General features: G+C 47.4%; 1 protein-coding gene across 3 annotated transcripts in view; it reads right to left on the reverse strand.

Moving 5' to 3' along the window:
• Nucleotides 1–11,300: 11,300 nt before the first annotated feature.
• The window catches only part of LOC135899174 (uncharacterized), a 58,336-nt gene continuing 42,570 nt past the window's right edge, over nucleotides 11,301–27,066 (reverse strand). For 2 of the 3 annotated variants that reach the window (XR_011514806.1, XR_010563550.1), the window contains exons 3-4: nucleotides 26,670–26,750; nucleotides 11,301–11,584 (exon numbers count right to left, since the gene is read on the reverse strand). Coding sequence is in view for 1 of the 3 variants with exons in the window: in XM_070539572.1 (XP_070395673.1) it covers nucleotides 11,429–11,584; nucleotides 16,861–18,087 (1,383 nt within the window). In the remaining 2 variants the exon portion in view is untranslated. Of the gene's footprint in view, nucleotides 11,585–16,860; nucleotides 18,339–26,669; nucleotides 26,751–27,066 lie in introns of those variants that run through there. The other variant, XM_070539572.1, reaches the window with a different exon arrangement.

The following is a 27,066-nucleotide window of genomic DNA, read 5'->3' on the forward strand; positions in this document are numbered from 1 at the left end:
ACCATATGTCTATGCTAGCCTTCCTGCATGAGGCCGATGGCGCTGCTCAACACAGCGATCACTGCGGTTGGTGATCCAGCACGGTACATATGTAAGCTGTGCGCTTCGGCATTGCCTTTTTGGCCTGCATACAGTCATAATATATGAGGGATCACATAACAAGAATGCGATGCCTATTTTTGAGGACAAAATTGAGGACAAAGTGCGTCGTAGAGAACGGAACCAAGACAACCGAAAAAGAAATTCGGTTATCATCCTCTTTCTAGAAAAAGTAAGAGAAAACGGGCTCACGCCGCAACAGGGCCTCGCATAGTCACGCCGCACAACGTTTATAAATATATAACCGCTGATGCGGTATGCTTGGTCCATGCGGTATATAGAACAAAGATATATGTAATCCAGCACCTACCACTGCTTAGGACGCTCGCGCAGTTCGTAAACAGTCCCTTTGCTGGACAAGCGTAATTCAGATTGTAAGGTATGCTGATAACACTTGCCAAAACTATGTTATTCAAGGGCGGAAACCTCATTCATCGAACCAAGTAGTCACGCAATGTAACCTGCAGCGAACAGTTTGAAGGCTTGTCAAAGTATAACATCACAGCTCCTATCGTAGCAGAACGGTACTCACGCTGTTACGATCGTCGCGTATGTTCCATGGCTCCTATAGATAAACCGCAGCTTAGAAATAGAGGGTAATACTGCAATAAGGTCACATTAGTAAACATTCAGAAGTATACAATTCATCTCCGAGGCTGATTGTAGACTCGAATATGCGCGCACACATCGCACTGAGTGTTCCGTCCACCTCAACGCCAGCAGAAATTCCGGCCATGACGCCTTAAACCACTTCAGCACGTCTCACAGAACCGTTTACCACGTAGAAGACGCACGTCATACTAAACAGGCCGCGCGACGGCGAAAACAAACGCCAGAACCGGCCGCCGAGCGTATACCTGCCATGCAAAAGACCGCTTTCACCCAAGCCAGTATGGCGCTGCTCATAGGCGGCGCCACTGCGCTCACAATATGGCGGCGCTTACGAAAAAACGGTCTATATGCTTAGCCAAAACACTCGTGGGCCGACCACCAAAATCCTACAACGGCGGTATGAGCCATTGTTTAGGAGGGTAGGAGCCATTGCATTTGTCATCAGTGACGGACGGGCAAATTTTTCGTTGAGTAGGCATAGAAACTCTTACGCATTTAAAACGACTCGATGAGATCGTGCTCTATCTCACTTGGGAGCAACACAAAGACGCATGACTTTTCGCCAGCAGCACGGCACACATCGCAGGGGACGCTTTCCTACCAGACGCGCTACGGCGCAGCGATCACGTCAGAGGTGTCCCGCATCGGACGCTGCACCTACGAATCGCGCTGTGAGTGGGGAGAGGAGCCGCGTCGCCTTAACACGAGGGTTCGAGTGACGCACGCTGGAAGTTGGAAGGGGAAAGAGCGGGAAAACTTATTAAACGTAACGGTATTGAGGCATCCTCGCACCGGTCCCCGCACGGCCCCAATGAGCTCAAACGAGACGAAGGGGAGAAGAGGGCGAGTGCAGCGCCACCTGTCGGGGTAGCGCCGTATATTGCGAGGAGGAGGTCTTCTGTGTTTGCCGCAAGATGGCTGTGCGTGTGTGCCAAGCGCAGAAGAAATGTAGCGGAAACGTACTTCGCTACGCGCTACCTGCGACTTCTGTAATTTACATGCTCATAATTACCTATATACACCACAGTATAACTTTCTATGGCACCGCATTCACTAGAGGTGCTTTTGTCCCGCTGTGAAGTATCGAAGAGGAGGAGACAAAGGAGTGGAAAGACAAGGAGGTTAGCCAGTCTATGTACCGGCTGGCTACCCTGTGCTGGGGAAAGGGGTAAAGGGAATAAAAGGAGAAAGAAGAACAGGAAGTAAAAAATCGAAACCACAATATTCAGACAGTAACCTGAAACTACGCACTACAACATTCAAAGGCGGTCGCACAATTCACAAGTCCTTAATAACTTCAGCAAAGCCCTTAAGGCCTTCAGTGCCGAAGCCCACCTGGACCAATGTCCTAGAGCTTTTTCCTCTATAAAAGGGCGATTGTTCAGTTTTTCGAGAGTGGTCACGAGCACTTTTCTTGGCACTTTGTAACGGGGACAGTCACAAAGGAGGTGCTCAATCGTGAAGCATCAATGTGAAGCATCGAACTCATGTTTGAGTGGTAGCGTCTCCGTCTCACACTCCGGAGACCCTCGTTCGATTCCCACCCAGCCCATCTTGCAAGATATTTTTATTTCTGAATTGCCTTCCACAATTTTTCGCTCATGGCCAACGCCGCCGACGCCAACGACACCGGCTTTTCTGCTACACGAGTTCCTTAACGCTGTCGCGTTAAAATAGAACATAAAAGAAACATCCAGCCAATGACTGGAGCTCTTGATTCGACTGTCCAAAAACGTCGTGCATACGCACGCACCATTTACAGAAGGGTTGAAGTCAAGCGAAAAGGCAGTGGCATAAAAATAAGCATTGCTACAAAAACGCACCGCAGGTGTACACCAATAATGAGCTTATTCCACTAAGACGGAGCGAATGGGAAAGCTGGCCTCCTCAGCGTTGGAGCTACGACCGCCTTTGATCTAGAAGGGAAAGAGCGTTGTCGGCATGAGGAATACGGCACGTGCGTTTACCACCTTTATATGACGAAGTGGTAGGGATGTCACCACGTTACTGCGCATTCGCAAGGGTATACCCTTGTGTACATTTTTGTTCGTGTAATGTACCATCCTCAATGGTTGCGTTCATGCTGCCAGTATTCAGCACCGACAATAAAGCCATTTCTTGAAGCGGACGCCTCCCTCTCCGGATGCAACAGTCTTCAAATTTTGTCACATTTACATCCTGTCTTCTTCTAAATTACCTCAACACATTGTAGCTGACTGTAAGACCGGCTTCTTCAATGAGATTAATACGTTGTCACCTTTCGAACATGGTTCCAGAGAGGAATTGTCGACGGTCACTCAGTCAAGCGCAGTCATTCACTATGTTGCTTATATTGTGTACAAGGCTAGGCGATTAGGCGTAATATCTGTGCAGTTTATAAATCCTTTCGATGTAGTTCGTCACCACAAACTAATTTTAGAAATCCTTGTTCCTCCTAGCTTCATGTTATCCTTTCTTTCTGATTTGCGCTTTAAAGAAATCGAGGTGATCCAAATTACTCTGCAATCCCTCCCTACGGCGTGCCTCATAATCAGATCGTGGTTTTCTCACGTAACACCCCATAATTGAATTAGCTTTTTTAAGATTATTTAACGGGTCGAAAGCCTCCGCTTTATTTCATGGGGGCAGTCTGATCTTTCAGTGACCCCCAGCGTACCTCAAAGTAGCTTATTTGGCACACTACGTTTTCTTAGCTTTCCCAATGACATAGCTCACGCATTCGATGTCTCCATCAATATTCCCCTGTTCACCGACAAGTGCATAATTTTAACGACATTAGACCAGCTAATGATTTACTAGCATTAATGTAGCCTCGAACAACAATCTTCATTGGAGCAAGAATATCGTAATGAAAGTCAACTCGGATAAATATCTGCTCTTACGCATAACTAACAAAAAATACCCCTGAAGTTCTTTTTTTCTACTCTATTGGCCTAGACCCTTTGACGAAAGTCATCAAATAAAGGCATCTCAGAACTATAGTTACAACCTAAACTGGAATAGCCATCTTACCAACACAGCTTCTGTTGCTTTTTTTTAGAAAACTATGCTTACTACGCCATAAGCTTAAAGATGCATCCCCTGAAGTGAAGTAACTCCCTCAAAATACCTTCATTCGGGTTAAACTGGACTAGTATTGCGTTATTCAGAATCCATTCAGTGAACCTAAGACCAAGGTCCTTCAACAATTTTCATCTGGTCATGAAATTTCCCGAAAGTCTCATATAGGGACAGAAGGTGGCACCAGAGGCGTTTGCGTAAGTAGGAGAACACGGGTACAGGGAACTTGAAATCAGGGATACAATGAGCACTCAATGGCAACCGAACGTCAATGAGACTCATCGCATTGGGCGCTCACATGGAGATTGCAAATGAAGCTGTGCAGGGTGATATTTCATTTATTTTCACGTTAAAGGTCCGGAGGCATTACATAAGGGAGGGCTTTAATCTTAGTGACAACCTTAGAGGAAATACTTTTATGGGATGGACAAATTTTGAAGCGAGGGAAGCTCACAGTAAAATTGAATATGAAGAACGACAGGGGAATATGGATGAGAGTAAATAGCCTGGGAGAGTGTTCACATATTCGTACAGGGAAAACACTGAGTCACAGTGGAGGAAAAAAACTAAGAAGCTTAACAGCAAGTATGCGGCCTGTGCGGTGGGAAACACAGCAACGAAGAATTGCAAGCGGAGAGTCAGAGAGGCCAAGATAGTCTTACGAGTGGTGGCGATGGAAAAGAAACCTGCCATGAGTAACTACTTAAGAGGAAAAAACAAAATCAGGAAAGAAACAATTTATGGTAACTCATGGGGAGGTTCAATACTTTTCGAAGTGAGATCAGGATGCCTTACAACACGCACTTACAAAGCGAGATATGAGAAGGAAGAGGACGCACGTGCCAGCTGCTGTAAACCTAGGGAAACGACGGAGCATGTCTTATTAAAATGTGAACTTTTCTATCTACCCAGCGGTCGATTTCGGCAGCTCTGTCCTCCTTGAAGCCCTTGGGTTCATCGAGAGCACGGAGAAAGTAAACATGTTCGCAATGTAGATAAGTAAGAGGCAATTGGAATATTGGTGGAAGTAACGAAACGACAAATGGAGGCGCACAATAACAAAGTTCAAAATAGGGGTTCAGAAATTTTGGTTATGGGAACTCATTGTTTTTTTTTGCCGTCTCTTTCTTTTTAACATAGGTAGGCCATTAGGCAATATAATAACTGTAGCTTCGTGGCGCAACCCACTGCTCCGTTCCAAAGGGGACTCTCATAGCATCCATCCATCTATCCAACAATCTGCCGTTCAGCGGCCTCTATTTTCCCTTTGTCTAATTAGTTAGCTAGATAAGTCCATTATAGTTAGTTAGCTAGAAGAGTGTGCTAGCTATTAGTTTATTATTTAGAAGGTAAATTATATTTCGTTAGTTTTTTTAGGTAGGTTATCAGGGAATAATCTTGTCAGTTAGATAACTAAGGTAATCAGTTCGTTAGCTTTGTTAGTTTCATTATATAGTTAGTTTGGTTATTTACGTTATTTAGTTAGCTTACTTGATCTATAACAGTTATTATTATGTAAATAGTTTATGGTTGAGTTGATTTTGTTACTTTAGTTCTTACGCTACATTTCTTTGAGGTTCAAGAGGTATTAGTTTTATAATGAGCTTAGCAAATGCCTGTTTGTTTGGTTAGGTAGTCAGTTGATTAGCTTCGTTTAGTAAATAGCTGGTAATCAGTTTAGCAATAAATCAGTAATTTGGAAATTTAGAAATAACGACTAATATGCTTATGAGTTTCATAATGACATTGGTAATTGGTTGGTTAATTGTGTTAGCTTAGCAGTTACCTATTTGTTTGGTTGGTTAAGAGGAAGCTTTAGCTCGGGTGCTCCTATATAAATACACCATTGCCACTGCACCAAATTTGGTGAGGCTTGTTGCATTTAAAATAAAATCTTAAAATCTAGTTACTGTTGGTTTAGAATTTTCGTTCAAGAGCGTCAAATATTTATTAAAAAGTGGCGAAAACCGAAAATTTTCAGAAGACGAAACTATCAATTTTGCAACTGTCTAACTCAACAAGCAAAAACGATATAACAATTCTGTGAACCGCATCTGATAGCACGTTTAAACCGGACAAAATTGGTATGTTATACTATGTTCAGACTACGTTCGTAAGGCGCCGATTTTTCGTAACATACGTAAGCGAAAGCGCAACAAGCGTATGCGTCTAGTTCAGACTGCGAACGTAAAGGTACCGAGAAGGAGATTCTTGGTTGGGGAAGGAAGAATGGGGTTTAAGTGCAGCGCAGTAACTGTCTCTCAGCAGAGGACACCTCAACCGCACTGCACAAGGGGAGTAGGGAAGGAAAGAGGACGTGCGCAATTCTCGCAAAAATCGTGGGTGAGAGTGTTAAAGGGTCGGCAACATTTACGACTGTTATGTTACGACCGTTGCGACACAGCCAATGACCGATAAGCTTTCGGCTTTCAACAACCGGTGACGACACTTCCGTCCTCCCGTCTGCAGACAGCTCCGGGCGCGGGAAGTGCCATTCCGCCATTCCGTGCGCACGATTGGCTGTGTTCGTGAAAATTTTTGCAGTGCGCCTTGCGAGACTGTTTTCAGTTCATCTGGTTTATCCGCCGAGGAAATCGATGGCCGCAGATGCGTGCTCCGAACTTCGATGAGTGGTCTCATTAGGTTTTCAAGGAAGCGGAACTGCTGGGGTGACATGCGCATGATGTTATGAAACATCGCAGCGTCACCAACTCGGAGCTTGGCGAAAAGGTTGTGAAAATCGCCGTCCGCGGCCCTGTCGAGAAATACTTGCCGAACTCAAACCCTTCTGCGTCGCCTTCGTCGTCTTTGGGCGATTGAATACATGACTATAAGTTTGTTTTGAGCGTGAATTTCTTCGATCTCGGCCAGCGCTCGCATGTTGGCAGGAGCCATATTGGACCGCTGGTGACGTCCATTCTGCAGCTCCAAATTTGATTGGCCTGTTGTAAAAGCCGTAATTTAAGCAGCAGTAAATGTGAACAAAGGTGCCGGCTTAACTGCCGTAACGTTTTTTACAGCCGTTACGTTCGATACGCCAAAAGAGCTGTTACGCGCGTTACGACCGTAGTGTGAACATAGCATTACTCGTGGATCTAAATAAATGGAGCAATGTGGAAATACAGCTTTTGCAGAACCTTTGTACACAACGTAACGAATTCACCTAAGATAAAAATTGACACAAGGAATTTGTCCGCCTTGAATGATCTAATGGGCGCCTTTTACAGTACCGCGATATCTGTTTTTGGTGCATAGTGATTAATTTATAAACTTCGTGCGTCTATCTTTTTTCACATTTTCTAACGTTTGAAAATCTTTTCCATGAAATTCAGGCACTAGCTAAATTGAAATTGCGCTTCAAACAGTCACTAGAATATAAATTTCTCTCTCCAATACACGAAATTTCATTAAAATTGGTCCAAAGGTTATCTCAGAAAAACGTTTCTGCTTTTTACATGTATTTGAATAGGCCACGTTGGAGTCGGGCGCGAGCTAAAGCTTCCTCTAAATCTGTTGGCTAGCGTTGTTGGTGAGAAACGCAAGCCTTTTAAGCATAATTACGTAACAGTACGACCTGAAATTGCTCTGTAGTCAGTTTGTAATGGTGCAGTGGTCCAAGTGTACAATTTGAATCATGAATTAGGCTGCTGTTTCGAACGCAGTTGCACCTGGAAATGAAACAAAGCTTTGTAGTTGTGTCGAAATTGTTCACGTTTAAGTTTCTCAACACAGTACAGAATGAGGACCGCGATTCGCATGTTGTATCGGCAATATTCACACGCCGATAAGAGCACTGGACGAATGCGCAATAGCAAGCGTACGCATAGAACATCTGTGTCGTCAATTTGGTGTCTCCTCCAGTCTACCCTCTGCTTGCGCCAGCGTCTCGGTGCGTTCACTGCGGCCGCTATATGAAGCTCTCCCGTAGCGTTACGCGGAAGTTCCATGACCAAATGTAAAGCATTGAAGGGCCCTGAAAAAAGTAATGCCCTTCAGAGGATACAAAGAAAAGCCATTCGTTTCACTTATTCCTAATAAGCTCAATGCGCTTCCACTCTGTGAAGAAGGATGACCAGCGAAGCTGTGTATGTGGGCCCCTTAATGACGAACTGCAGCTCCACCGCGGGTCGACCCTGTATTGCACTAGCTTCGGTATCGACCCACGTATGGGGAGGGCTTCACCCCTGCTTCCCCTCTGCCGCAGGTCGGCCCAGCATCGCACTACGTTCGGGATCGGCCCACGTATGGGGCGTTCTCTGACACACGGACACGGTTCTGGGGGAACTAGCGCTTAACAGCTTAGCTCTAATTCGCTGTAAAATTGGTTGAGCCTTTGTGTTTCTTAATTAATTAATAACGACGACGAACGCCTTAGCAGTTGCACGAGCACGTCCGCGCGGGAGCGCCGAGGGGCGCCAATGAGCCAGTTCGGAAGGAGAAGACGCTGGAGCCCATCCTGATGATGATAGTTTTGTGGCTACACACAGAAACTAAAACCCCTTAACCTTCTTAAAGTAGCGACACTCTCCTCCTCCGCCTTCACTCTTTCTCGTTTCTCCTCTCTCACGCTTCCTCCTCGACCATGGCTCCGCCTCCACCGCTCGAGCGCAGCAGATGACCTTTCGCAGAGTGAATGCACGCATAGCAAGGCGGCGCGCTTGCGTTTGCGTTGGCTTTCTAGCTCATAGTAATTTCGTATACAACATACAATTTCTATACGGATGGTTATACGAATTCAGTGACGGCAACTTTTTTTCTGTTTTTAAAGGTATTTAAAACAAAACATGAACGAGCGCAAGCGCTGTGCCATGACGAATGCGAAGGTATTGCATGCGCTACAATTGGGTACGCAACATTTGTCAAGTGCGTGTCGCAAGACCGTGTTTCGAATGGTTTTAAATAACACATTTATGATCGAATGCCAGCATCCGGACATCCAGCAAGCCTTCAGTAGCCTAAATAAACCGCGTCGTCATTTCCATGTGAATTCGCGGTGCGTATCACCTACGACGTACAAAGGCTGACAGAGGGCACAAACGATGGCTGCTCTGAATGTTCGAAAAAGTATTACAAGCTACAGTGCCGCCAACATGCGTGCTTGCCAATCCTCTAAGCATGCGCAAAGGCTCAGAGGTGGGCGCTCGTACTACGTTGTTTCTCGTGCCTCGAAGCCCACAGAAATACGCGCGGGGGATCATCGAGTAGGGATTCTGCGTATATAAAAATGAAATCAGTTTTTTCGTATTCGTTCGTGAAGCGGGAACGCGGTAACACCGCTTTATTCAGGCTCAAACAAGTACAATTTTTTTTCAGGTTAGTGACTCATCACGAATAACATTTCATCGTGCGTTAGCTCGTCCGTTCATGAAGTGACGTACCTTTAGCGATACGAGTTCCACTAAGGCGCATGCATTGAGGACGGTTGCACTCGCTCCGAAGTAAAATTTGCGAGATATGACTTCAGTGATGACCGCGAAAAGAATTTCCGCGCTATGACGCGGCCGAAATTGCGGTAAGGAAAATGATGCAGTTGTTCATATTGTGGCACCATCTGTTACCTCATTACGTGCGTCTCAGAGACATATTGGTCGAACGAGCTAATAGTTGAAAAAAGGAGTAAGCGAAGGACTAAAGGAACGAGCGAACGACGACTACGGCCAGTGAACGAGCGGGCGACCGCACCTTTTCATTGCTAGCGCTCCACCGTCGCATCTTGACCTACCCATACTTTAAAGCTGACACGAATTAACGAGTACGTCTCGAAGAGTTATGATGCTGTCGTTTGGCGACGAACACGGTTTCGGGAGAGCACGCATACTTTTCCTTTGTATCGTGAATCCACTGAGCGACCGCCAATGACGAACATGAACAAAAGAGGCAAGCAAAGCTATTAGCTTTAAACGAGGCTAGTTAGTAACCACAAAATGCAGATAGTCGCTTTCCTAAAATGAGTTTTCACGCTCGAGCCTCAAATTTTGCCAAAAGGAATGCGCCCAATTCCAAAGGTTTCCTAATCACGTTTTCGCAGGCAGCCTCGCGTGCACGCGAATTCAAGCCTGTTAGCGTACAATACGATTAAGCGCAGCAAATACGACCGTACTGCTTATATGAACAAAGTGAACGTCGCGTAGGACTTCACTATGAGACTCGCAGCTACCTCCTATAGTCGTGTGGAGAATGTTGGTCTGATGTTCTCCCTCCAAATTCGATGAATCCACGTCTTTCTTCTGAACCCGTAGCGCTTCTCGATACCAGACGGTATCGAGAAAAGCTTCTTGCCTTTGCTAAAGCTACTCTGGCATCCGAAGGCACAGCAGGTCATGGTCACAGAAGGTGCCGCGAAACGACGTCGCACTTTCGACAAAACTTACTTCAAGGCGTTCGCAAATCAAAGCGATAAAGATGAGCAACGGCACCAACATGCGCTCCTTGACACTCCGTAGACGTTTCTCAGGCAAAAATGGCGCTGAAGTGCGACTGTAAACAAACGAAGCCAGCGCGATGGTCCACGTGATGCCATTAGGCCAATAGCGACGCGGCGTCGGCCTGGGCGAGAGCGCGCGAGGACGAAGCGACATTCTTCGAAGCCTGGCCCTATTTACTAAGTTTAAGGGGTTTTAAGAGAAATGATCCTGGGGTACTAGCGCTTAGCAGCTTCGCTATGGGGATATTATGTAATTGCTAATGAGCGTGGGCCGTGTCTGTTCTTTATATTCGTTGCATGTTGATTTTTCGCTCTTAAAATGCTCAGTTGCCCTCCACATGAAATTACGGACCGCTCTCCGTATTTCAAAAACAGAGCTCGCGTCCGTTTTTTTTTTTTTTTACGCAGAATTCCGCCGCTTTTCATGAAACTGAACGGTCTACGTAATTTTTACGGCAGGTCTGACCGTAAAATTACGGAAACGTTTTACAGTGTACGACTGAAATTAATTTACTAATTGACAGACCATAAACTTAACATCCTGGCCCATATTCCACTTTTCCTCAATGGAGAAAAAATCCGTGATTCTTGCCTTCTTTAGTCTTTAACCCCGATTGGCCTTACCCTGCGAGAACATACCGCTTGAAGTATACCTTTCTTTAATTTTTTGCAGACCTCTAGAAGAATGGAATGCAGCACGTTCTCATCACCTTAATTTTGTAGAATCACTTGAAACTCACGTTCGGAATGCTTAGTTCTAGGGAAAACTGCTGTTTTGCGCTTTTCCTTTTGTTTTGTCAGTGTTTCATTTTTTTCTTGCAGTGTTAATGACAACGGCGCAGATTCGCCTGGTGTTTTCATATAAGTGTCGCGCTTATAAAACTGGACTTGCCTGAAAGGCTATGTAGACCATGCACACAAGTGGCGGACATATGCATACACCCGGACGGTTTGTCAATTTTTAAAAGCAAAAGTCGAATGGTTTTTGTACTTACGATTACGTGCCAGTATCAGAGGAATTACGTGATGTTGGCGTCATTGTGAAGAGAGACAAAATCTGTATTACCAATAATTTATTGGCAAGTGCCGTAGAGCTTTATTTCTCGAGCGTTTTGCATATACGGTTAAAAACACGTAACTTGCAGGCTCGAAAGAAGAAGATGCATATAAGATGTCGAATGTCCTCAACTCATCTACAAGCAACCATCGATCAGTTTAGGACGTCAGTTTTTCTCAGTCGCTGCAAGTGAGGGTGTAAGTGATCACCGTTGGCCAGTGATACCCGCACCGTGCCTGGAAGTGCTTCAGGCAAGTAAAGTCGACGTGATGATATCGGTCCTCTTTAATAATGGCATCTTCCCATAGGTGCAGCTCGCAGTGATTTTTTTCCTGTTGGGGAAAGCAGCATGTTGTTTTTTAACGTGCTTTGATTCTGCTACGGCATTACCGAGAGATGTGACGTGCAGCTGCGACCATTTACTTCCATGCATTGCAGAAAATCACCTTCACAAGGCAACACAATAATGGAATTCCTCAGCTAACATACGTTCTGGCGACTGAAGTCTTCTACAGCAAATGCCAAGAACACCAGTCTGCCCAAGGAAGCCACCCAGACATCCTATTGCCAGTTTTCTTTCTTTCTTTTTTTTTTTGCAACGACTAATAGTCCTCGCATCAATGCGAAAGGGCGTTACCATGCGACTCCTCGAAAAACGACATCAGGATTTACACGTGTGCCTTAACGTGTGCACCTATCGATACCATGAAAATCTTCACTTCAACTTTCCATATTGTCTACTGACACGAATAAAGAAATAAATACAATTGCTTCACAATATCAGCCACGTGATAATAGCGCCAACGTAATGACAATCGTGTATGATGAGCCAAGATACACCCAGCTTTACCATTATCAATTATTCGGCCGTGGTGGCCGGCTGGCAATACTTCTCGGATGATACGGAACATTTAGTGCGGTACGCGACAGCAATATTCACATTTAGATGAAGGTGGAAGTAAAAGAAAAACCTTAACTTGCTTATAGCATTAGATATATAACTGCAAATCGAGAAAAACTAATTGGGAGCTGTCAGCACGATGTTCGTAGCACGAGCTGCAGCGTCGATCGATGTGAAAGTGTATTTGGCTAAACTACCATATTCTTTTTGAGAGGAGAGAAATATTATGCAGATCCCGCGCACTGTGGGAATCGATGTAAGCGAAGCTTTCCGTGCTGTTCGCTTTGATTGATGATAATCAGCAGTGATGTCGACACACAAGGGGATGTGTTTGCTTGAGCCGTTGTTGTGTGGATGGATGGATGCGAAACTTTAATAAGGTCCTGAGGTACGCGACTCAGCGCGCTGCGGGCCGCTCCCACGTTGGGGCAGCCAGGCCTTGCCCGACCGCCGCATCGTGGGCCCTCTGGACAGCCCATAGTTGCACCCCGGCATCAGGGCTCTTGATAGCGGAGAGCCACTTGTCTTCATTGATTTCTTCTGTGCCTCGTAACGAGGGGCAACGCCAGAGCATATGATCTAGGCTAGCGATGTCATTGCAATGCCTGCAAGAACTAGTGGCATAGGTGTCGGGATAAATTTTGTGGAATAAAGCCGGGCTGGGATATGAGCCTGTTTGCAGTAATCTGAGGGTCAATGCCTGCGCTCTATTTAACTTCTTGTGTGGAAGGGGAAACTCTCTCCTGCCGAGATAAAAGTGCTGCGCAATTTCGTTATATGTAGTCGGTTGATCTCTATTCTCCACCGCTGCGGGCCGGCGTTGGAGTTCTCCATGGTCGCGGAAAGTGAGACCTCGCGCCTTGGAGTGGGCCAGCTCGTTGAGGTTTCTGGGGCCTCCCGTGATGGATCCCATGTGAGCGGGGAACCACGTGAGAGTGTGGGTGGTGATGGTTTTGCCGTCGAGGATGCGACAGGCTTCCTTACACACGGCGCCAACGCTGAAGGCGCGGATGGCTGCCCTGGAGTCGCTGAAGATATTGGCATGTCCGTCATCCAGGAGGGCCAAGGCAATGGCCACTTGCTCCGCCGCACGCGACGACGTGCTTCGTACCGAAGCCGCGTTAACGGTCGAACCCCTGTGGTTGATTGACACTACGGTGAAATTGTCGCTGTTGCCATACTGGGCCGCGTCAACGAAGCAGCTGCCGCCAGGGAGTTCTGTTGCGCGGCGTAGGAGCGCCACCGCTCTGGCCTTCCTTCTTTCTACGTTGCGCTGGGGATGCATGTTGCGCGGGGCGGGCGATATGATGATGTTATCTTTCTGCTCTTTCGGTAGGCCTTGGTAGGCGTCTTCGACAGTGGCCGGGGGGACGCCCATCTCAGTTAGGAGTCGTCTGCCCGCCCTGGTGCCGGAGAGCCTGAGAATCTGTGCCCTTTCTTGTGCTTCTGCAATCTCTTCCAGGGTATTATGAATACCCAACTGCAGGAGTCGGTCGGTGCGTGTGTAGTTTGGTAGTCCGAGCGCGCTCTTGATCCCCCTCCTTATCATGGCATTTAGTTTGTCTCGCTCGGCCCTCTTCCAGACGTGCATGGCCGCTACGTACGTAAAATGGCACAACAAGAAAGCGTGGACTAGCCTTAACAGATTCTCTTCACTCAGGCCTCTCCTTCTGTTAGCTACCCGCCTGATTAGACCGATGACGCTATCCGTCTTCTTTGCTAATTTGTGAATGGTGATGCTATTTGTGCCTGTCCCTTCGAGTGTCATTCCCAAGATTCGAATGGACGCGACTTTGGGAATGGGATCTCCGCAACTGGTGTAGAGATTAATATCAATTTCAGGGGGGGGGGTTCCAGTTCTGTGGCTTGCGGCCCTTTCTACTTGGGCTGTAGAGAAGGAGCTCCGATTTCTTTGGGGAGCACCGGAGTCCCGTGTTGGTTAAAAAGCGCTCTGTAGTGTCGACAGCTTCCTGGAGAGCGGCTTCGACTTGTCCGTCACTGCCACCCGCGCACCAGACAGTGATGTCATCCGCGTAGATCGTGTGACCGATGCCCTGGACCTTGCCTAGATACCTTGAGAGGTCAACCATTGCGATGTTGAAGAGGAGTGGTGAGATGACTGATCCCTGGGGGGTGCCTCTTCTACTCATCTCCATTGTCTCCGATTCCAAATCTCCAGCCTTGAGGATGGCGCATCGTTTGCTCAAGAAAGACCTGACGAAGGCATGGAAGGACGAGCCCAGGTCGAGCTTGGAGATGGCGTCAAGGATGAACTCGTGACGGATGTTATCAAAGGCCTTCTCCAGGTCCAAACCAAGGATGGCTCTCGTGTCCCGAGTGCAGCGTTCCAGGATTTGGATCTTGATAAGCTTCATGGCGTCCTGAGTGGAGAGGCCTGGCCTGAAACCTATCATGTTGTGAGGGAAAAGGTCGTTGGTCTCGATATACTCGCCAATTCTCTTATGGATGGCGTGCTTGGCCACCTTCCCTACACATGACGTCAGTGAGATTGGGCGGAGGTTGTCCAGGCTCGGCGGTTTACCGGGCTTTGGGATTAGTATGACCTTCGCCAACTTCCATTCTTCAGGTACAATTCCCTGCTCCCAAATCCGATTTATCTCATCTGTAAGAAACTCGATCGATGCGTCCTCTAGGTTTCTGAGAGCCTTGTTGTTAATGTGATCCGGGCCGGGTGCTGACCTACCATTGAAGTCGTGTAGGGCGCGGCGGATTTCACTGATTTTGAAAGGCTCGTCCAGCGCGGAGTTCGGCTTCCCTTTGTATACCGGGTATGCCGCCTCATCGGCCACAGTTTTGAGCGGCAGGTACTTCTTAGCCAACATCTCCAGCATGTCCTTTTCCGAAGACGACTTCTTGGCTTCGTGGAGCGCTTTAGCGAGGACACTTCTCTGGTTTGACTTGGTGCCGGAGTCGTCGAGCAAGTGTTTGAGAAGATTCCACTTCCCTCCCGTGCGCATCTGCCCGTCGATTGAATTGCAAATTTCGTCCCATTGCTGCCTAGACAGGGCTTGGCAGTGCTCGTCGATCTGCTTGTTGATCTCGGCTATCTTTTTTCTGAGCTTGCGATTCAAGCGTTGGCTTTTCCACCTCTCGAGAATTGATTGCTTAGCCTCGAGAAGGTGTGCTAGCCTGCTATCCATTTTGTCTGTCTGTAGATCCGTCTCTATGGTTTTGGTGGTGGAGCAGACATCTTGCAGAATTAGTGCGCACCACTGGACGAGACTCTCCGGCTTTTCTCCACGGGCGGCGCGGGCCTTGCGAACCTCACGGAATTTGTCCCAGTCAGGCACCGAGAACGCCTTCTTTCTTTTCTGCTCCACTTGTAAGCTGGTGACCGTGATGTAGTGATCACTACCGAGGTCTATGAGTAGATTCGACCACATGGCTGAGCCAGCGTTTTTAACAAAGGCGAGATCCGGGACCGAGTCCCTGGTCGAGGAGGTGCCCCGTCTGGTGGGAAAGGCTGGGTCCGTCAATAGAGAGAGTCCCGCATCTCCCGCTTCCTGCCACAGGCTTCTGCCCTTGACCGTGTCGTGCGTGTAGTTCCACGCGTGAAAGGGGGCGTTGAAATCGCCGGCCACAACCAGGGGAGAGTTTCCGGCGAGTTTCGTTGCCCTAGTGATGATGGTTTTGAAACGTTGTCTGTGATCGCTCGGGCTGCTATATACGTTAAGTATAAAAATGCTAGAGGTATTGGATTGGCTTGGGATGACTTCTACTAGGGAGGTCTCCGTCTTGCTAGGCCGGACCCCTAGATCGTGTGCGACGAAAGTGAACTTGTTGCTGACTAATGTGCAGATTCCTCTGCCATCCCCACGGAGAGTAAGAGCTTTGTATCCCTGGAGTGAAACCTGATCAGTCATCGTTTCTTGCAATAATATAACATGTGGCTTTTCTTTGTGAGTGCGAACAAACTGCTGCAGGGTGCATCTTTTATGGCGGAGTCCCTTGCAGTTCCACTGCCAAATCCTAAATTGGGTGTGTGGCGCCATCCTTGCTGTATAGAGCGCCTTCCGACGTTGCTACTAGGGTCTCGAGGGAGGTGGTTCTATTAATCGGTCCGGGAATGTGCAGTGGTGGCGGCGTAGGTACCAACGCGCCATCCGCGAAGTAAACTGGACGTACGTGGGTTGACGTCATGATGTCCATTTGCTGCACCTTGGACTCTGTCTCTGGCATTCTGTTTTCTAAGCATTGAATTTTGACATTTTGTGCGTCTAACTTCTGATCCACGACCAACAGTCGCTGATCCACTGCAGATAGTCGTTCGGTAATCTTCTTGATCTCGTAGCAGATTGAATTCAACATTTCTCTGACTTCGGACTTGGCTTTAGCCGGTACATTTTCGGGCATGCTGGGAACGGCCTTTCTTTTGGCTGGGTTGCCCGAGTGGCTCGCATCCACAACCATGGGAACGTCTGCGGTTTGGGGAGAGGGGGTCCCCGAAGGGGATGAACTAGGGACTGGAACGGCGTGAGGTCCCCGAGGGGTTTGGGGAGAGGGGGTCGCCGAAGGGATTCCTGAGGGGGTTGAACTAGGGACTGGGACGTGGTGAGGTTGATTAGCCTTTCTGAGCTCTGCTATTTCGGCTCGCATTAACTCGATTATGCTGCGCATCTCGGCATTTTCTTTTCTAAGCTGAGCTATTTCCGACGAACCATGCTCTGGCGCCGCACCCCCAGTTACCTTTACGGCAGTTCTTCCTCCACTCCGCACCCTGTCTGCCCAAGTGGCGCCTTGTTTCCCAGCACCGGCTGGCTCCTCGAACCGGACCCTGTTCTGTGGGCCCCGGGAGTGGCTTCCCGATCTGGAGCGGCCGCGGGACCTGGACCTGGAACGGCTCCTGGACCTGGACCGGGAACAGCTGGACCTCGAGCGGCTTCTCGAGCGGGAGCGCCTGCTCGATGTTCTAGCTGGTTCGCTGTCGGCGCTTGTCTGCGCTGGTGATGGGTCTCGCTTCCTGGATTCCGCATTTCTTTCCCTTCTCCTCCGCCGAACGATGTACGGGAGTTGGAACCTTTGCTTGCAAATCTTGTCCGCTGTGGCGTGCGGGCCCCCGCAGAGGCTGCAAGTAGGCGAGCAGGTGTGGTTGTCGTCGGGGTTGTTGGCCCCACATTTCCTGCATAGCTTGTCTTCCGGCGCTGGGCAGACGTCGGCTCTGTGGCCTAGTCTGCCACAGGCATAGCAGCAGTCGTGCTGCCTGAGGTACAAGGAACACTTGACTAGCGCCGAGCCGTAGAATACGAAGTTGGGGACCTTGTAGCCGTCGAAAACGATGACTACCGTTTCGCTATTCTTGATTCGCTTGGCTCCCAGGGCTAACGCATTTCTCTCGTTGAGAATGCTTCTGTCCAGGTCGGCCTGGCTCTCCGACACATCAATTTGACGTATGACACCCTTACACGTGGCGTGCGGTGCGGCTTCGTAAGTGCTGAGTTCGTACTGCTTGATGCCCAGGGTGATGCAATTCATTTTTAGATAAGCATCTGCGTTATCGCGAGACGCGGTGCTGAGGACGATAATATTTTGTGTTGCGTTGGGGCAGACGATGTCATGGCTAGCTTGCTCGGACGTGAGTCCTGCCGCGGCGGCGACGGCCCGACCAAGCCGAGCGGAGCCCGTTTTCTTAACATCCAGACCACCCCTCGGGCGGGCGATAATCTTCCAGTGTTCCTTCGGGAGCTGAGGCATTCGCGACGACTTGATGATCTTGTGCTTTAGGCTAATGGGCTTTCTGCTGCCATTGAGACGCTCGCGGTGCCCCTGGCTGCCTGCCGCTTCACGGGTGCTGTCGCGACGAGAGGCGCGCAGGGCGTTTTTCTTGACAGCGACGGAGCGCCAGCCGTGCTCTTCACCAAATTCTTCCGGCGGAAGATCGTCTCCATCCGTTGCAACAACCATTCCCTCTGCCATGACGAGGCGGGGCTAACCCTGCCCGGCGAGCGCTGGTTAGGCCTTGCCGTCAGACTGAGGGGAGCGCGGCGTCACGGAAGAGAAGCAGCTCGAAAAACCACCGAAAAGGCCACCCACCGTAGAAAAGTTGGTATCTGTGGGTTCCTCTTTTCCTTATGCATCCGTCGGTGCAGAAATCATAGAGATTGAGATGAATTTCTCAACGAAAATATCGAAGAAAGCAGGAGCCGGTGTGGGCACGACCGTACTACTCGGCGTCTTCTTCTTCCTCTCGCCGTTGTTGTGTGCCATATTTCATAAACGTTGAGAGGGTTCAGCGCATTCATTGCCTCATATGGCACATCGCGTCCTGGTAGAAGTATTAAACTTTAATTTAATTGTGGGGCTGTACATCCCAAAACGACAGTCGGATAACACTGTAAACAAAAATTAGCCCAAGAGGCATTTTAATAGCTGACATCCCTCCCCCCCCATCTCAACATAATACTGCTACGAGGAGAAGAAAAATAAGCTAGAACCATTATTTTCCCCCGAGCTCATCTAGTGAAACATTAAGGGGCATTGCGGTTGTAGAACGGGAGTTTTCATAAAGTAACTATGGCGGAGGGTAGATAGGGAGTGTTGAAATACGCCCATATCTGACACGAGCCAAACAGCGGCAAGTATAGCTCAGCCGCGCTCAACATGGCTGCCAGCTCGAGTGACAATCTCAGTAGAATTATTTCTGCAGTCAGATTCGAAATATTCCGCTGGATGTGTTTCCGCGCTGTCATTCTGTTCGGAGTAGTTCGGAGTACCTGCGCCTCGACGCAGCTACTCCGAACTACTCCGAACATCGAGCTACTTCGAACATCTCCGAAGGGGATGGCGAAAGCCGAGAGTAAGTGTGGAGGAGCGCAGGGTCTTCGAAGCACGTACGCGCGCGCTAAAGTGACCAAGCGGCAACCATTACCAACAATGGTACATTAATCTGCCGTTGCTAGTGTCTCTCGCAGTGTTGAACTCCCAAGATTCCATGGTAAGTGATCTTCAACGATGACTGCTCGTTCTATGTGTGCGTATGTGTTCTATATGAGCGGACGGGCTGATACGAGTTATTGAAGGCCCCAGTGCAACAGTTGGCAGTCCAGAACTATTTTGCACGATCACTGTGTTTGTGAGAGCGTTGTCGTACTAGAGGCAAATTTAGTGCTTAGAGAAGCCAGAGAATTTAAATATCATGGTTTTAGATGGTGAGCAACTTTCTCACGTCTCTGAGGTCTGTTGATTGGATGGCTGGGAGCGTTAGACATGTTCCCCGAAGCGCAAGCCACTACCAGAGAAGTTCCGTGGGAACTAATCTTCGCCGCCCACGGCCTTAAAATGTCCTGAGTCTTGAAGGTTTATTGCGATGCGCGTATGTGCGTGTTTGTACAGCGATCACAGTACTGAGGACCGGCGGCGCTTCTTTCTGCACGGTGCCTGCAAGCTGCAGCTTACGTGGCGCAATCCACTACCTCGTACGATTGTGTGCAGCAGATTGCTTACAAAGAAGACGCTGCAGATTTGCCGGTAACGCTCGGTGCTAGCGTCTGTCTATTGGCGTTCACTCAGCTGATTGTGCACTCCGTCCACAATTGCGGCGCGTAGCCGCGTAGCTTGGTGAGCGTGCACCAACGTGCAGACTTTGATATGCTGTCTATAAATATCGTCGTTTGGGTTAATAAAAGCGCGTCGCAGGCTTCCAACGGCACTACGAGTCTATGCTGCCCGAGCTGCCGGTTACAGTGATGGAGATGGTTGCGTTATGTATTTAAGAAACTATATGTAGTTAGAGTACTGCTTGGCGGCAACAGGTCTCCTGTTCGGGTTCAGATTTCCGGACGTGCCGTCACTCGACCCTCGGCGGCCGGAGCTGGTGAGTACCGGTGGTTCCGGTACCACCATGAAAGCCATTCTACTTTTAAATTTCTCACATCCGACACTGATTAAAAGGGGAATCAAAAACTCATGTTTCAGGTTGGCTCTTTCGAAGTCCTGCCCACGCAGGATAACGAAAAGCTTCAGCCACCAAGTGGCAAGGCTGCAGCGGGCTGGCTTCCCCCGTCCGCTCCATCAAGCTGTCGGAAAAAACTGCTTTACAAACTGCACAAGAAGCCTGCGCTAGACGTTTTAGGCAGCCCGGAGAAGAAGGGTTTGTTCGAAGTTGTGCCATATGTGCATAAGGTCTCACACAATTTAAGGAAAGTCGAGGAGAAGTATGTGGCGGATCTTGTATTTTCTGCGGCGTGCAAGTTGGCACAACTGTGCAAACGCATCCCGGGTAGTCAAGTAAGGAAGTACTGTACGACGAAACATTAGTATCAGGATGTGCCATGCACTACTTCTGTCATGTACAGAAATATTTTAGGCTGCGGTGACATTTACTTTGGACACACTTGGCAGTGCCGGAACAACAGGCTATGACAGCACTTTAGGTGTTTAAAATAAAGAGAAGGGTCGAATCATGCTTTACACCGCAAAAGTTGCGGCTCCTCTCCCTGGTTGAAGAATGCGCAAGTTGTCGTCCTTCGAAAACAAAATCAGAAGGTGCGATTTTGGAAGTGATGTTAATAGAAAATACTGGAGTTGATATGTGCGCTAGCGTGACTTGGTAGCACTTAAAAACAGAGCACGATTCATGAGTAGCCACAGATAAGCTGTTTCTTCTACTTCTGCTATGTTTTCATGAATCTTGTACCTGTTCGCAGCTCACAGCGTACACCACCCGTCGGCGATCGGCTCCACGACAGCCACAAGCGTCATGCGGCCCCCACTTAGCTGCCTCCAGGACGTTCGTTAACAAAACAGGGGCAGGCTTACCCTTACCCTCTTGCAATAATACCCCTCCCCTGTCCACCGCAGCGTCTTCGGCGCATCTTAATGTGGAATAAACGTGCTTCATTTATTCATATTTCTCAATTATCAGGTTTCATGTAGAGATTGTGCGTATGTTATTAGCACTTTTAGCCTTATTTCTGTTTCTCGCACCTGTTCATTTGGTTGCTGGTTCTGGAGCGTTTGGGCACATGCGCGAATTGTCCTTCTGCAGCGAAATTTTCCAATAAACATTCGCAGTTGTCAGTGGCGCTTGTCCAGTCTGTGTCGCCTCACATTGACCCGTCTATTGTACATTACCGTACTAAAATACCAGCAAGAACAGCTACCACTTAACCCGAGCAGTAATCAAAGCCCACTGAATTACCAAATTGAAGGAAAGATGTCTTTGTGTAGCACCTGTTTTGTTAAATGATAAGGAAATGGCATAAATGTCGGCGAACCGATGACGAGCGCCGATATCGCTGCTTAGGCCAATCTAGGCCAATCGTCTGAGGCGAAATCAAATGTCGGCTTTTCGAACGCGTAAAAGATGTGAATTTTCCATGCAAATACATTATTGCGTGTAACTGCTCCGTGACTCTTAGATTTCTTTATGGCCTTTAGGAAGCGTTCCAGAGTACCTAACTGTTCGTCTGTTGCAAAATTAAATCAGTTCGTCAGCCAGCACTATGCGTCCTTATTCTATAAGCCCTTACTGTGTCAGTGTTCTTGTCGCTGCTCCGACCTTAAGTATGAAAAACCAAATGGCCGCTTTTTTTCTTAATTTTAGGAAGAAATCCTGCTGTCCCCAAGCTTGGTGCGAAATGAAGAAATGGCAGTCCACATCCTTAGGGAGCTTGTTTTCGACCGTTTCATGCTAACATGTTGGAAAAGACAGTCTGTTAGTATAATTTTTGCTTTTTTCCTTTTTGGATTCTGGAAAAAGGTACCAACTCTGGCATTCACTGAAAACAAAATTTCATACTTGTAGACACAGCCATGGACAAAGCCCTTGAGCTCATTATTATTTTTATATAAAAAGCAGCTTCTATGTGCAGCAGTCAGCTGAATAAGATGAGACTAAAGAGAAAAATGGTGACAATAGTCACGAAGAGTTGTCCCACCAAGCATGTCTCAAGCTGCAGCCAACATCTTTACAAGAGAACCAAACAGCTCCAGTCTGAGACATTCCTTGTTCAACCTGACACGTCTCCTTGTGGAAAGACTTGCTCTAGCCTCAGAAATACATACTCCGTTTGGCCGCTCTCGATCAGCAATACACCAATGTAGTTGGCAACCCATCTCAAGGTAACAAATTCACATTCGAGGAAAGGGAATATAGTGTGCACTCTGCAAGGTACTATGAACAGTATTTTATTGACTTGAATGAAATGCAGATTTCCTTTCGAGTTACCTTATTTTGATCATCATGTTCTAACTGCAAAATAAAGCGCCTCAGAGAGAACAATAATTGGAAGCTCACACAGATTTGTTCCTTCATGTCAGCTCAGACTGTCCTGGTTGCTACTCTAGCGGTCCTGTAGGCAATTGGATAGCATTGTTTTGAGTATGCATGCCGAGTCAAAACAATAGTTAGGCTTTTTCCTCCGAAAGTGTGCTGCTGCTCTGCAACTGGACGGAAACGCGTATTTTATACCTGCATGGTGAATACAAGGGGATGTGATTCTTAAATAATAGCGCTATGGTATTTGAAGTGCAATTAAATACAATCTCAGATGACCTCAGCTCGGGGAATTGCATGATGGGAGGCCACTGTGAGAAGCCGGATTTGATTTCTCAGAACAAGTCACTTGGACATAAGAAGCCGTGACTTATTTCTCTAAAGTTGCTGTTATTTGATACGACCAGGAATGGTACTGATTTGTGTTTCCATTTGCTACTCGTTACATTACTGGCTGAATATTTTGTACTGGGTACAATAAAAAGTTACTGCTTGCACGTTATTCAACTAAACATGGTAGCCATGCTAAAGTATGGATGCAGACCACAGTTCATGCACTATTATAATATAAATGCATATGGGGCACACTGTTGCGAAGTTTCACAAGGCTAGCCATAAATCCAAGGGCCAAAGATTCCGGTCATGGAGGCTGCATTTGGATGAGAGCTAAATGTAAAAACACCCGTTTATTTAGATCTAGGAGCATGTTAAAGAACACCAGGTTGTCCAAGTTATTCCAGAGTTCCTCGCTGTGGCATGCCTCGTACATAGACGGTTGTTTTGACTCTTAAAATACTCTAATATAAGTTTGATAGCTTGCTCCGAATGCAGCACAATAACCAGACCAAACTATTGAGCTCCTTTGTTTGTTGGGTCCCGATTTCTCAATTTAGTAGTTCGGTATTTATCATCACTTATTTATTCTAGTTTATGTGAAATACCACAGATCGGCCTTATTATACAATCCACTGTTAATTTTGGTTGGCTTAGTCTTGCAAGCTCAATATATAGTCTGCGCAAAAGTGTGGAATGTCTGTACAAAGCAACAGTTGAAACACGTGGGTCTGTATATTTAGTTGAATTGGGACAAGATAAGATTTCTTAAATTAGCTTTTCTCTCATTTACTAATTTCATTGTGTTAGGAACTGTAGAATACTAGTGACAGGAATGTTTACAGTGTAGAGTGTTTTTTTTTCTTAATCCAAACTGTTTTTTTTACTTGTGCAACAAAACGCTTTTTTTCTGTTTTTACTAGAAAGCGAACATATATTTGTAGCACTTTGTGTCCATAAGAAATTTTCTATTGAAGCCCCGCAGTACTGTGATCCCCTACACCTGCATGACATGGGTTCCTGGGCATGAGGGGCTGGAGGGGAACGAAGCGGCACACGCTGCGGCCTGAGGCCACACCTGCCGTGCCAACCTTTCCTACTCTCGAGACGCCCGGTCTGCGCCAGCGGAGGCAGAGAGCGTGCCCATCACGTACTCAGGGATCCTTCAACACCACAGGCTGGAACGCAAGGTGTACCCACCACCTCACCCAAAGCTCAACAAAGAAGAAAGCACTACACTCAGAAGACTGCAAAGTAATACTTATATCCACGGAATCATCATGCATAGACTGTACCCAACGCTACAAGGATACGACTGCCCAATGTGTGGCGTACCGGACACCTTAGCGCACCTGATCCTCGAATGTCCATGGCATGTAGACAAAGACGCATTGCCTTCACCGAGAGACTGTTGCAACGCCAGACAAAGCAAAGACCTCATCGAAGCGTGGGAGGCCAAGCTCCTCTCCGAGGACCTGGAACAACAACGACGTCTCGTCGCCAGGGCCAAGGAAGCAGCATAGGCCAGAGGGTTCCTGGAATGAGGAGACCTCCCACCGAGAGTAGAACCGGGGCTTACCCCGGAATACTGTTTCCAAAATAAAAGTTTATTCCTCCTCCTCTCTTCCAGTGCGTGTGTCTCATGTATTTTTCCTTTGAGCAAGTAGGAAGTGCCCGCGAAGGCGGTTGCTGGCCTCTGAGGCATTGCCGATAACTAGAATTTTCGCGAGGACGACTGCACGACAGCACCAGGTCTGCAAAGTCTGTGATCAGTGAAAGGAAAAGATTCGAAGTGCGGCGACGGGTCCGTTCGCCATTAAGCCACGTGTGCGCATGACTTCGTCAATTCAGTGATGGCCCAGTGCCATCGATTGGGCCAGGCGTGGTGAGCACGCGGTGAAATGTATCGTTTCGGGACGCCACGCCAACACACTGGCAGATGAAGTACCGCAGGCCAAAGAGTCGCACGCTGGATATCGCTCCCAGCAGGCGCTGCGCCTGCTCGGGGGGAAGCTCCATGGACGACCGAGGTCCCTTGAGCATTGATCGCCGACTTGCGACATTTCGACCTGTGGTGTTCCGTCTCAGGCTGCGTAAGCGCGTGACCCGCGCCAGCAAGCATTTCACTACGTGCTTGCCACTAAAACTAAACTGCCTTTAATTCCTTCAAAAAACTCCCATCGTGGCCTGCATAAGCTCCCAGTGAAATGGTGGGGAAGCGACCATATTACGGACTCCCGCTCTATGCCGAATGAATGCCTACCTGAACGGGAGTTCATAGAGCGCCCTATTCAATTGGAGCAATGACATGTACAGATAGGAATGCGTTAGAGGACAAGCGAAATACGCCCATCTGATTGCTGTTCTCTTTACATTGTATGACGCATACCACAGTGTCGGACTCCGGATGAATTTCGACACCCGCATTGCACCCCAAGTATACTAAGTTTCACTAACGGGCTTGCTGTGAGGTCGGAGCTCGGAATGATCAGGGAGCCCATGGTAGCGGCCACAAGCATGCAAGTCAAGACGCTTGTTTGAACCTTCGCTAGCATGGCAAAACGGCCTTTCAATGCAAGGTTGACGTGATTTGCACCGGGTTTGCTATTGCTGTTCGAGTCGGGCGCCATTGTCAACATCCGGCACTCTGGTTTGTTCGAGGTAACGTGAAAGCATCTTGCAACAAGGCGACCGTTAGGCACGCACCCGTAAAGTAGATCGTCCCGTTCTGGGCATGCGAACTTCTATCCCGCAGCTTCGCAGAGTACGCAGGCTTTTTAATTGCGTTCAACTAAAATTGTGTATTGTTGGCAATGGCAAAGCGCAGCGAATGAATGCGTCAAAGTGACCCTGTAAAATGTTTTAAAATTTTTTTAACAACAAAAAATATCCTTAATGAATTTCTCTTCGCTTTTTTTTTCTTTTTCATCATTTGACGCAAGTTCAAGTTCAAGTTTATTGTTGTTATGACATGTACAAAAAACGGGCTTACATATTATGTACAGCATCAGGAGGTCCCAGAGTGAGAAACTGCCAGGGGGACCTCCTATCATTAGTGGGTGCATAAGAGTGTTAGAGCAGCAAGTAGAGGGCGAACAAACAAACAAAACAAAAGAAAAAAAACAAAACAAAAGAGAAAAAAAACGCGTTAAAAATACAATTCGTAGGGAACAAGTGCAAATAAATAGAAGGCAATTAGATATATAGTAAAAACAGCATTATACAGTAATATCACAATAGATAATCATAAGCAGGAATATATAGTAATATAACAAAATTCGGCTCTTCTGCATATAACGAACAGAGAAAAATACAAAATATTTTACAGAAATATGAAGCCCAACAATACAATAACAGAAGTAATGTAAAGAAAATGTAATAAATGCAGGAAACTAATAAAACAGTTACACAGCGCGTCTCAACTATCATGCACCAAGATTTTAATATATACAAATACCGCATACAGAGAACCAAGGCAATGTTGTTTGCCATCGATTGGAGGCACTCAGATTTCTCTTCGTTCTTGCATTCAGCCTAATTACATAATTAGTAATAATTAATTGACTTCTCTAATATTATAATTTGATAAAATGCCAGTGAGAAAACTGTAGACTCACCTGAAAAAGTCCCGATACAGCGTTCTGTTGGTCAATACGTGCTACATGTGTCTCTAGCGCCCAGTCGCGCGGCAATGTTGCGTGCATTCGCGGGGTTCTTTCTTGCTCGGAAAGACACTTATATGTAGCGCGTATTGAGTAATAGAAAGCTTTGTCGGAAATCAAATATAGGTAATTTTTCCTAAACCAAAGGAGGGTTAATGATAACAGCAAACATTCACTAACTGCAATAATGGCACCCTGCGTGGTAAGTATAAGAAATCTTGACTTAAACTCTAAACTTGGCAAGAAAATTCAAATATTTAAAGCCTTTGATTATTCTTGGAAATTACCTTTTCGCGGCAAGGTAAACACACCGCAGTGCTGTTCACGGATGTAGGCGAGCAAGGTCTTTCTGGCAGGCCCCGATTGTTCTGAACAAATGGAATGTGTGGCAAGAGTTAAAACAAGTTATGCAGACATAACGCACATCTAGGAATACATATGAAACAAAGGTTTTACGCCGTAATTAAAAAACAGCATAATGTTGCTTATTTAGTTCCTGCTTGGCTGGCGCGAAAGAAACAGGCCGGCGCGCTGAACCTGTTCATTGGCACGTCGCACACAAGGTGCTCCACTCAAAGGGTTACCTGGTGGCGCGATAGAAGAATTCGAGCCATTTTGGCCTATAATTTAGAGCATCGGAATTCTCTGCCAGGGAGCGAGGTTCTATCCGAGCTCATTGCGGGA

The sequence above is a fragment of the Dermacentor albipictus genome, chromosome 5 (genome assembly GCF_038994185.2).
Source record: "Dermacentor albipictus isolate Rhodes 1998 colony chromosome 5, USDA_Dalb.pri_finalv2, whole genome shotgun sequence".
NCBI lineage: Eukaryota > Metazoa > Arthropoda > Arachnida > Ixodida > Ixodidae > Dermacentor > Dermacentor albipictus.